At 40.5% G+C, this 12,598-nt stretch overlaps 1 protein-coding gene across 1 annotated transcript in view; it reads left to right on the top strand.

The window, feature by feature from the left end:
• The first annotated feature begins 1,122 nt into the window (after positions 1-1,122).
• LOC117414328 (E3 ubiquitin-protein ligase TRIM21-like) overlaps positions 1,123-12,598 on the top strand; it is a 50,129-nt gene continuing 38,653 nt past the window's right edge. Inside the window, exons 1-3 of the mRNA XM_059011653.1 lie at positions 1,123-1,301; positions 9,467-9,521; positions 11,704-11,837. Coding sequence (XP_058867636.1) covers positions 9,491-9,521; positions 11,704-11,837 — 165 coding nt within the window. The 5' untranslated portion in view covers positions 1,123-1,301; positions 9,467-9,490. The remainder of the gene's footprint in view (positions 1,302-9,466; positions 9,522-11,703; positions 11,838-12,598) is intronic.

Here is a 12,598-nt window from a genome sequence, read left to right as displayed (position 1 = left end):
AAACACTGTAGACACAAAAAAGGTGTGCCCCTCCATAATGAAGTGGTGCCCCTTGATGTGCTATCCTCTAGAATCACCGCTGTGCAGGGCTTTGAGGTTGTGTTACTGTTAATATGTAGGCCTGGTGATTTCTTTTGTTGTTTTTACTTATCTTTGAAAGTCACACATACCATTAATAATAATGAAACATATCTCAACACGATAGCAACCTAACACAGACACACAGAGGCATAGACACACAGAGGCACTGGAACAGATGGTCTTCTATCGCTGCTCCTCTTCTACGGCTGCTCACTAACCTATTCCTCACTCACTTCTTACACACCCTCTCACTACGTGACCTTGTGATCTAAAATCCTTATTCAGCTTACTTTACAACTTATTTACAGCATATTTTACAGCCTATTTTACGATCCTCCATCCTATCTCCTCAGGACACTGTTGATAGTTTCTGTGATTAACGTTTCATATCCTCCTCTAGCTCTCATTCATTTCTTTTCAGGGAGTTGGTTACTAGGCACTGCTGTTTCAAGCTTATTTTGAGAACAGAAACCACATGTGCAGTAATATTAACCCATAGCTTTTAACACCTTCAGTTCACTTTTTCCTGCACCTCTCTGTTATACTTTGGCATGAGCATTTTTTTAGAACAACATTGTAAGAGTTTAGGAATCCGGATCTGCCTTTCCCTCCTTCTCTCTTCAAACCCTAACCTCTTCTTCTCTCTTCTCCCCTCCCTGTTTCATTCAGTGTTCTCCTGTCCCTCAAACCCATCTCCCTTCCACGCTCTTCCACCCTCTGTCGCCTTCCCTCTCTCCCCTCCACTGTCCTTCTCTTTTCCCACTCTCCTGTAATCTCAATGGGAATGCATATGCCAGGTTATCACTATTTAGTATTAGTGTCTGTGTTACACATTTACACATCTTTAAATCACTCATGAGCTCCAGTTCTGTGAAAAGGATCATGTGTTGGTTAGTTTTATGAGGTGTGTCTGAAGCAGGTACACATTCTTTCACTGGCAGACAGTGTGTGGGCGTGTTCCTCAAGGGCTGTTTCTCAGGTAACGGTGCAATAAAACCAGGAATTGTACTTTGACCTGTACTTTAGCTTTAGACGGGCTACTTCAGGCTAGAAAGCTGATTAAACAGATGGGAAGTTCTTTACAGAGTGTGTAAATCTTTAGAATACACATCTCATATCTAAACTCAGCTGTACTGATGTGGTTTAAAAAGCTGCTTCTATTTATTATTAAAGAGCTGAACTGAAGCACAAGGACAGAGTGCAGGTGAAAGTGAAAGCAGGTAAGCAGACTCTAAATCTGTGTGTTTAAAGTTACAATAGCTAATAGAACAGCTCTCTTCAACAGTAAGTAGTGTGGTTCTGAATAATCTAACGTTACCCGTCCCCACGTGCTGCTACAGCTGTTTAAATACGTACCTGTAATTATTCTTTTCATTGTTATTATTATTATTATTATTATTTATTTCTTAGCAGACGCCCTTATCCAGGGCGACTTACAATCGCAAGCAAATACAAATACATTCAAGTGTTACAATATAAGTCATACAATAAGAACAAGAAATACAATAATTCTCAAGTGTGACAAACCACAATTCAATAATACAGCAGATAATAGTGAAAGTTACATCAGGATATGATTAAGTAGTGATAGTTACATCAGGATATGATTAAGTACAAAATACTACAGATTAAACACTTGGGAGATTACAATATTCTGAGGTACAGGATTAAATGCAGTAAAATAGGGGGCAGATAAGAGCAAAATAAAGCATATTTAAATGAAGGGTGATAGTGTCCCAGGATACAACAGAGGAGTTCTACAGGTGCTGTTTGAAGAGGTGAGTCTTAAGGAGGCGCCGGAATGTGGTCAGGGACTGGGCAGTCCTGACATCTGTAGGAAACATCCTGACATCCTGACAACTTTTTACACTTTAAAGTGTGTTTCAAAGCTTTTTTCAAAATGTCTGCTCTAGTGCACTGATAGTGGAAGGATTATTGCCCACATTGTCAAACAGGGAACACAGCGATAACGATCCATGATGTGGTACGGAACAGAAAAGCCAGAGCACTTAGACTGGGTTTGTTAATGAGCAATGTAATGAAGACACAGTCTGTGATTGAGATGAGAAGTGATACTGGTCAATGGGATGTGGTTTACAGTGAGAAAGAGCAATGCAATGAAGACACAGTCTGTGATTGAGATGAGAAGTGATACTGGTCAATGGGATGTGGTTTACAGTGAGAAAGAGCAATGCAATGAAGACAGTCTGTGATTGAGATGAGAAGTGATACTGGTCAATGGGATGTGGTTTACAGTGAGAAAGAGCAATGCAATGAAGACTCAGTCTGTGATTGAGATGATTGAGGAGCCTGTTTGTGAACGCTATCGAGTCAAACCCCATAGATTATCATTGAGGAGAGGAGCCTGTTTGTGAACGCTATCGAGTCAAACCCCATAGATTATCATTGAGGAGAGGAGCCTGTTTGTGAACGCTATCGAGTCAAACCCCATAGATTATCATTGAGGAGAGGAGCTTGTTTGTGAACGCTATCGAGTCAAACCCCATAGATTATCATTGAGGAGAGGAGCCTGTTTGTGAATGGGGTTTGACTCGATAGCATTCACAAACAGACTCCTCTCCTCAATGATAATCTATGGGGTTTGACTCGATAGCATAGATTATCATTGATCTGGAGAGGAGTCTGTTTGTGAACACTATCGAGCTTCTGAGGTTAAGACTCGAGCTTGTTCACAGGTCCAGCACTAAACACCCTGTGCAGCTCTAATATTTATGACAAACTAGAATCTTTAATAGTTACAATCAGCACTTTAAACTAGTAGCGCTGAATAACTCTGAGCACTCTGTCAAGCTGCTTGCCTCTCTCTACATAACAAAGACAGAATCACTGCTGTCTCCGCCCCTCCTCTCCACTCCCATTGGCTGGGCAGCTATAGAGCTTGCAGCCTAAATACAATGATGTTAATGTAAACACGTAAATCCTAAACTAAATGAGAAAATGTTACACTTTCTGGCTGCGGTTTGGGAAATACTAAACCCTCATTTTCAGTGATGTTTCAGCATTTGTTTTGGGCACGCCCCTGATTTCTATTGGCTGCTCTGTATGTCAGTCACACTGGCTACTCTTCAGAGGCGTGGAGTGATACACAGCAAACTTCATAACCTTGATAATGTCTGAAATTATTATTATCATTCTGCAGTAGGCTATAGTAATCCTACGTTACTCAGTTCATATGTGGTGATACTACAATGGAAACTGCAATCCAATTTTAAAAGCATTCTCCAAGCATACAGTCAGAAATCCAGTTTTGTTAAAAGTCAGACAGGAATTAATTTTGAAATTCAAAAGCAGTGCAGCTTTCATTTATTCAGTGGCTTTCATGCTATGGGGCTAAATCCATGTTGTGGAAGATATGAAATTTACACTGGTTTACCTACAGACAACGGATGATTATTATTGTTTTAATAATATGCTGCAGAGAGTTTGAAATGTGTCGGGTACAGTTTCTCTTAATTGTCTTGCTGTCCTTGTGGGATCCACAGCATAGTAAAGGTCAGTGAAATTCTGGTTCTGATTCGGATTATTATTCAGCAGTGGGTCGACTGGACTTGCCTCTGATTCACTTAAATCCGACAGACCTTAGGCCAGCCTCCACAGGCTCTCTGCTTACAATTGCAATGAATCAATATTGTGTCCTGCCATTGTCCATACACTGCAACACACATTGAGAGCCATTTCAACCAGCTTCCCTCTATAACCCTAAACCTAACCCATGCACTGCAACACACACTGAGAGCCATTTCAACCAGCTTCTCTCTATAACCCTAACCCATGCACTGCAACACACACTGAGAGCCATTTCAACCAGCTTCTCTATGTAACCCTAACCCTAACCCATGCACTGCAACACACACTGAGAGCCATTTCAACCAGCTTCTTTCAATAACCCTAACCCTAACCCATGCACTGCTCCACACACTGAGCCATTTCAACCAGCTTCTCTCTATAACCCTAACCCATGCACTGCTCATGATGTTTTTCAACTGCAAAGCTGCTATGATTTCTATATAAACCCATATGAGGCAGTCCGTGTTTAAGATGCAGTTCAGAAGTGTGACTTTGTGCTTGATATTGTCACAGTTTAACATGGAAAGTGACTAAGCAATCAGAGTGCATCTTTTACGACTGCCTGTATATTTGTTTCAGTCTTTATAGCTCTATTACACTATAAAGTGGGGTGTGTTTAGCAGTGCTGGTTCAATGTACAGTACAGAGTGCAGCATTGCTGAAAGTGTTCAGGATTATTCCCTTCTTAGAGCAGCTCAATCATTGAACAGACAGGTAAATATGTATTCATATTTTTTGGTATTTACGTTATGTCAGTCAGTTTTATGTGTAATATTTCAGAAAGGAGACAGCCACCAATGGAATGAAATGAGTGATTTATTGAATTGACAGACAGACCTGCCTGTACAGACGTGCTCAAATTTGTTGGTACCTCTCCACAAAAAACGAAGAATGCACAATTTTCTCAAATACTTTTGTCATATTCAAGTTAATTGGCATCCACCATTGTTTATTCCATATTTAATAGAAATCAGACTTTGCTTTTGATTTTTTATTCAACATAATATTGTAAATAATAAAACAAATGAAAATGGCATGGACAAAAATGATGGGACCGCTAACCTAATATTTTGTTGCACAACCTTTAGAGGCAATCGCTGCAATCAAACATTTTCTGTAGCTCTCAATGAGACTTCTGCACCTGTTAACAGATAGTTTGGCCCACTCTTCCTGAGCAAACTGCTCCAGCTGTCTCGGGTTTGATGGGTGCCTTCTCCAGACTGCAAGTTTCAGCTCTTTCCATAGATGTTCGATAGGATTCAGATCAGGACTCATAGAAGGCCACTTCAGAATAGTCCAATATTTTGTTCTTATCCATTCTTGGGTGCTTTTAGCTGTGTGTTTTGGGTCATTATCCTGTTGGAGGACCCATGACTTGCGACTGAGACAGAGCTTTCTGACACTGGGCAGTACGTTTCGCTCCAGAATGCCTTGATAGTCTTGAGATTTCATTGTGCCCTGCACAGATTCAAGGCACCCTGTGCCAGGCGCAGCAAAGCAGTCCCAAAACATAACCGAGCCTACTCCATGTTTCACTGTAGGTATGGTGTTCTTTTCTTTGAAAGCTTCATTTTTTCGTCTGTGAACATAAAGCTGATGTGACTTGCCAAAAAGCTCCAGTTTTGACTCATCTGTCCAAAGGACATTCTCCCAGAAGGATTGTGGCTTGTCAATATGCATTGTAGCAAATTCCAGTCTGGCTTTTTTATGTTTCTTTCAAAAGTGGAGTCCTCCTGGGTCTTCTTCCATGGAGCCCACTTTCGCTCAAAAAGCGACGGATGGTGTGATCAGAAACTGACGTACCTTTACCTTGGAGTTCAGCTTGTATCTCTTTGGCAGTTATCCTTGGTTCTTTTTCTACCATTCGCACTATCCTTCTGTTCACTCTGGGGTCGATTTTCCTCTTGCGGCCGCGCCCAGGGAGGTTGGCTACAGTTCCATGGACCTTAAACTTCTTAATAATATTTGCAACTGTTGTCACGGGAACATCAAGCTGCTTGGAGATGGTCTTGTAGCCTTTACCTTTACCATGCTTGTCTATTATTTTCTTTCTGATCTCCTCAGACAACTCTCTCCTTTGCTTTCTCTGGTCCATGTTCAGTGTGGTGCACACAATGATACCAAACAGCACAGTGACTACTTTTCTCCATTTAAATAGGCTGAATGACTGATTACAAGATTGGAGACATGTGTGATACTAATTAAAGAAACTAATTAGTTTGAAATATCACTATAATCCAATTATTTATTATCTTTTCTAAGGGGTACCAACAAATGTGTCCAGGCCATTTTAGAATATCTTTGTAGAATAAGCAATAATTCATCTCTTTTCACAGCTTCTTTGCTTTATTCTATGACATACCAAAGGCATGCAAGTATACATGATAAAATAGCTTTTAATTTCATCACTTTTCAGGAGGAATGAAGCATTATTTCAATGAGCTGTAAGGGTACCAACAAATTTGAGCACGTCTGTAAATGATTATTATTTAGACCGATGTCTTTAATTGTAAATATCTTTATTTAGTTCTACCAAAATATGAGAAATCTAATATTTATACAAGTCCTTTAGAATTGTGCATACAACTAGAGTAGTGGTTAGGGCTCAGGACTCTTGACCGGAGGGTTGTGGGTTCAATCCCATGTGGGGGACACTGCTGCTGTACCCTTGAGCAAGGTACTTTACCTAGATTGCTCCAGTAAAAACCCAACTGTATAAATGGGTAATTGTATGTAAAAATAATTTGTAAAAAATAATATAATTGTATGTAAAAATAAATGTGATATCTTGTAACAATTGTAAGTCGCCCTGTATAAGGGCGTCTGCTATGAAATAAATAATAATACTGTTGTGTTGAAACTCACTCAAGACCTTCTTTAGCACAGCAGGTTCTTGATTGTATCATAATGTCTCTGCATATAGAGGCTGTCTGTCAAGTCGGTTGCTATCATATTCGACTGCTTAAAATACAACAACTTGTTAAGACACTAAAGTGATACTTAAACGGTAGCTTAATGGCTGTACTCACTTGTTTGTCTCATGCTGTTGAATATGTGTATATAACTATGCAGCTGGTGACTGCCATGAACTCGGCATGTTTATATTTGAGATGTTTTGTGTATGGACATGGTGACGGCCTCTCTAATTGTCTAGTTGTAATATGGAGAATAGCTGCAGCTCACATGCTCAGTATTAGTTAGTGGAGTCCTGGTGTGAGAGCATGTAACGCAGACAGCTCTCATGTTTTTTGGTGAGTGGCAGTTTTTCTACTGCAATCCAGCTGCAGTACATTTCATTTTTAATTCGCTGAATGTGTTTTTTTTTTTGTTTTTTTTGAGGAGTGCATTTAATTACAGTCCCAGGTATGTAATTGCGCTCTGCTGTCACCATTCTTAAAATGGTCAGTTTGAGAAATAAATTCTGGGTTACGGTTCACTTAACTCACACACTCAAATAGAAAATTCTGCCAATTTTTTGCTAGTTAAGCTTTAGTAGGTCATTGTAGCAGGGTGGTAGAGAGCCCTGCTGGGTAACTGTATTTATTTATTTATTTATTTTTAGAACAGGGTTTCCCCCTCCGCCCTTGTGATGTTTTGTATTATTATTATTATTATTATTATTATGTATAGGTAACGGCGAGAGCCATGCGCCGTATGTTTTGTTATTGTTTATTGTATTTATAGATGACGGCGTAGCCGTGCGGTTCTGTTTATTTTAAAACGTGTTCTGGCAGAGGCGAGATTGGTGCTCATCCTCTGCCAGGAATAATTAATAAATTCCTGCAGAAGGTGGCCATCTCCCAAATTAATTAAGTGATTAATTTTGTTGCTAATCGGGAGATGGTCACCTGCATAAAAGCCTGCAGCTTGCTGCACTCAGGGTGAGTGTATGAGGAGCGAGAGTAGAGAGCGGGGAGAGAAAAATGAAACTAAATTAATGAAATACAGGAACAGTGACAGCAGTTGCCCAGCCTGACCTGTGTTTTATTTATTTTGTGTTCGAGATTTGGTTTTGTTTAACATTTTTATTTTGCTCTGCGAGCAAATGTTTTTGTTTAAACCTTTGATTTATTTTAGTATTTAAATAAAACAGCGCCGACGCATCCTGTTTGGAAACTGCAGTTTGGTGTCGGTGTTTAAGTTCCTGCTTCTGTCGTGATGTCACCACCCAGTCACCCTGTCGGTCATTTTAAGACAAATAAAGTGAGGAAAATACAGAAATTATAAATTTATTTATGAAAATATAGCTGAACACATTACTGTGCATTACCTTTCAGTTGAAGGCGGTGAGCGTCAGATGTAGTAGCCAGTAGAGGCCACTAGAAGGTGCAAAAGAAACGGTGTTGAAATAATAGTAACAGAGTTTGATAGTGACGGTTAGGTTTAGGGTTAGAGGTTAGGTTTACGGGTAGGGGTTTAGGGGTAGGTGTAGAGGTTAGGTTTAGGGGTAGAGGTTAGGTTTATGTGGTAGTGGTTAATTTTAGGGGTTAATGTAAGTCACATATGATGTGGCGTGGACTGTAGTTGCAGCTTCATTTTCTTTTATTATATTTTTATAAATATCTTTAGATTTTTTTGTATTTTCCGCATTTTCTTTTTTTAATTAATACAGTGCTCCCTCGCTATAAGGATCTCGGTTATAACGCTCATACAGCATGTCCCCCAATTCCCTATACTAGGAACTACACTTTATAACACAGACCTCTTATTCAGCATTTGTTTCATAACTAAATAAATTAGGCCTTGTGGCGGAGTGTCACGCCCCTATATATTTATATTATTGTTTGCGGCTGATTTTAAATATAAAAACAAATAAGAAATACGCGGCGATGTTATCCGCGCCGCAAACAATAATATAAATATATAGGGCCGGGACACTGCGCCACAGGCCTACGTGGTTATCTTTACTAATGTATTTACTTTTTTGCTGCGAGAGGAGCTGCAGCTTTCTGCAGGAGGCGAGACGCTTCAGCTTCGCTTCAGCCCCGCTCCAGCAGCCGAACCTGGTGTGAGCCCATCCCCTCTTCCCCTCTCCCGACTGGCTTATCTTCTCACACTTGGTTTGCTTGTCTGTCGCTTCGACATGAAGTCCCGACTGCCGTTTAGCCAGGCTATTTATAGTTTAAAACTGCTATAATTTTCTTTCTAAAGAATAATAATTTGCAGGGCATTTTGTTTATGCCACATGTCCAACACACAAACCTTGAGTGTATTTTTTATTTTAGTGTTTCGTTGTTATTATTCTAAATTGCTTGAATGCAGCGTTTCATTTTAAGCAACGTTTTTACACAGCAGTACTCTCACACCTTTGATCACCATCACAGCTGCTGCATGAACCCGTGGTTCCCGTATTCTGCTGGTGTTAATACAGCACCTCTGGACTTCCAGGCATTTGTGTTTGATTGTTATCGTCCCTCTAGCGCTTCAGTTTAAAACATATGACATGCCGGCTTTTTTCCCCTTTACAGACCAATGTCAGCGCATTCATAAATATCGACACAAGTGTTGCGTATGGAATCTGTGCGACTTAACACAAACCAATCCTAACACGGCGTCTCTCTAGTTGCTGTAGCTGAATGGGCACTGCGGCCGTAGTTGCCGTGGATACATACATTTTAAGGGCACTCACAGCAATAGCTGCCGTTAATGTCGAGTCCTGTAAGCGAGAACACTAATTTCATACAGTATATAAAAGCGAATATAAAACACAAGCCCTAATTAAAATATCTCTTATATAAGCTTTGCACAGTTGGTTGGACATTATTCCTGATATCACTGTCTTTGTGTGTCTAATCAGCTGTGTGGATGATCAGTACAGAAGATGGAAAAGGAAACTGCAGACGTGGAAACAGGTAAGAATGAAAACATCCAAATCTTACCAGTCCCTTTCTTGTAGGTTGTTTGGTTTGTTTTTGACTGATAGCAGCTCATTTCTCCTGCCTCCACACTGTAGATTCACTCTCCCTGTGCAGCAGGTATCAGGACATCACCAGCCATCACCACCATATTAACCACTGGCTCTCACTTCACTACAGTAAAACCTCCACACTGTAGATTCACTCTCCCTGTGCAGCAGGTATCAGGACATCACCACCATATTAACCACTGGCTCTCACTTCACTACAGTAAAACCTCCACACTGTAGATTCACTCTCCCTGTGCAGCAGGTATCAGGACATCACCACCATATTAACCACTGGCTCCTTTTCACAGTTCAATATTCATTCACAGATACACGATGCAGTTCGGTCTCTTAGTTAAAGCTGATAGGAATGTTGATACAGTAATTCCACCCCCTAAACTATTCTGACAGGGCATGTGTGCTGAAACTATCTAGACAGATACATCGGCTTGGAGTGATTGTTCCACAGCAACTGATCTGGGGTCAGTTAAACGCACGACAGTAACCCTGATATTTACAATTCTGAACTCCACAAACCTGCACTCTGAAACACACGACAGTAACACTGATATTTACAATTCTGAACTCCACAAACCTGCAATCTGAAACGCACGGCAGCAACTCTGATATTTACAATTCTGAACTCCACAAACCTGCAATCTGAAACGCACGACAGTAACACTGATATTTACAATTCTGAACTCCACCAACCTGCAATCTGAAACGCACGACAGTAACACTGATATTTACAATTCTGAACTCCACCAACCTGCAATCTGAAACGCACGACAGTAACACTGATATTTACAATTCTGAACTCCACAAACCTGCAATCTGAAACGCACGACAGTAACACTGATATTTACAATTCTGAACTCCACAAACCTGCAATCTGAAACGCACGACAGTAACACTGATATTTACAATTCTGAACTCCACAAACCTGCAATCTGAAACGCACGACAGTAACACTGATATTTACAATTCTGAACTCCACAAACCTGCAATCTGAAACGCACGACAGTAACACTGATATTTACAATTCTGAACTCCACAAACCTGCAATCTGAAACACACGACAGTAACACTGATATTTACAATTCTGAACTCCACAAACCTGCAATTCCTTTCTATTTAAACCTATATTTTAAAATGTTTATCAGACAGGGGAGATGAACCTGCAGCTTCAGGGGAGCGGGCAAACCTCTGGCTAAGAGTGCAGTCCTCAGTGAACAACCCTAGGGACCTGTCAAATAGCAACATTGAATAGCCTGTGTCATATGAAACGTGATTGATAGAGAATATTTTACATTTTTGGTCATGTTTGTTTTTTAAATTTAAGTCATCCTTAGACTTAAGTTTATGATATGAAGTTTTAAAAAGTTATTGCTATAATATTACATTTGAGGTGCTTATTTAAACTATAATAAAGTTGTCACTAAGTATTTGTTTTCACTCAAAGAGCTGAAGATGAAGACTCAAACAAGCCCTGCCCTTGTTTAACACATTCTATCTTGATTAGCCGCATCTAAAATGAACAACAGATCTGGATGCATGTAGAGATCAACATGCTTCATGAATGTGACGGAAAATAACCACTTGTTTTAAGCACAGCTCAATATTTTACAAGCACCTGAGAGATGAACATGCGTAATGAATACAGCCCTGTTTCTAATATGAATGTTACCTCTCCTACACTGTCTCTACCTACATCACTGCCTCTCTCTTCTCTCTCAGACAGTCTCTCACTCCCTCTCTGTCTCCACAGTTACAGGTGCATCAGGAATCCTCAGTCTCTCACTCCCTCTCTGTCTCCACAGTTACAGGTGCATCAAGAATCCTCAGTCTCTCACTCCCTCTCTGTCTCCACAGTTACAGGTGCATCAAGAATCCTCAGTCTCTCACTCCCTCTCTGTCTCCACAGTTACAGGTGCATCAAGAATCCTCAGTCTCTCACTCCCTCTCTGTCTCCACAGTTACAGGTGCATCAAGAATCCTCAGTCTCTCACTCCCTCTCTGTCTCCACAGTTACAGGTGCATCAAGAATCCTCAGTCTCTCACTCCCTCTCTGTCTCCACAGTTACAGGTGCATCAAGAATCCTCAGTCTCTCACTCCCTCTCTGTCTCCACAGTTACAGGTGCATCAAGAATCCTCAATGTTTCCAAGTCTGCCGTTTATTTCCGCGACTACAAGGGTGTAACCACTGCACGTGATGCCAAGGCCCACAGTAGCATGTTCGATAGACCTAATTTCAGCAACCCTAAGGTATGGTTACAATGATCATTAGAAGAGAATCTAGTTTTCCATATTAAAAAAAAAAAAAACACCTCCTTCTGTAGGGCGATCAAAGGGGAAAGAAGGACTGGGAGGAGGCTGGTCCAGCTTCATCAGCCAACCAGAGCACCACAATCATACTGGAGGAGAGGCTCCTTACACAGCCCAGTGTCAGTGCAATTAAAATGCAAACCCATTGAAATCAAACACACATGATTATACAGAAACAAGCAGATAATACAACAGTGAAAATATACAAACTAAATCTATATTAACTAAGTGGACCAATCAATTTCATTTTAACTCTCAAGGACACGTTGGAAAACTAACTTTCCTGGTAAGCTGGGGTCCAACCGGACCCCAGCAATAAAACAACATATAACTAACAGCTGGAGTAAATGAATGAATGAAAATGTGTATATGAACACTTTATTTTGCTTTTCCTTTACATTTGGTATAATGTGGTTTTTTTATGCTATGAAAAATGGATAAGACGCCCAATGTGCACAGCTGTCTCCTAACAGGCTGCGTGGTCCAGTGGTTAAAGAAAAGGGCTTGTAACCAGAAGGTTCCCGGTTCAAATCCCACCTCAGCCACTGACTCATTGTGTGACCACTTAACCTCCTTGTGCTCCGTCTTTAGGGTGAGACGTAATTGTAAGTGACTCTGCAGCTGATGCATAGTTCACACACCCTAGTCTCTGTAAGTCGCCTTGGATAAAGGCGTCTGCTAAATAAACAAATAATAATAAT

Source organism: Acipenser ruthenus, chromosome 42 (assembly GCF_902713425.1).
Source record: "Acipenser ruthenus chromosome 42, fAciRut3.2 maternal haplotype, whole genome shotgun sequence".
NCBI classification, from domain to species: Eukaryota; Metazoa; Chordata; class Actinopteri; order Acipenseriformes; family Acipenseridae; genus Acipenser; species Acipenser ruthenus.
The sequence above is the reverse complement of the archived record's forward strand: the minus strand, read 5'-3'. Positions and strand labels throughout refer to the sequence as shown.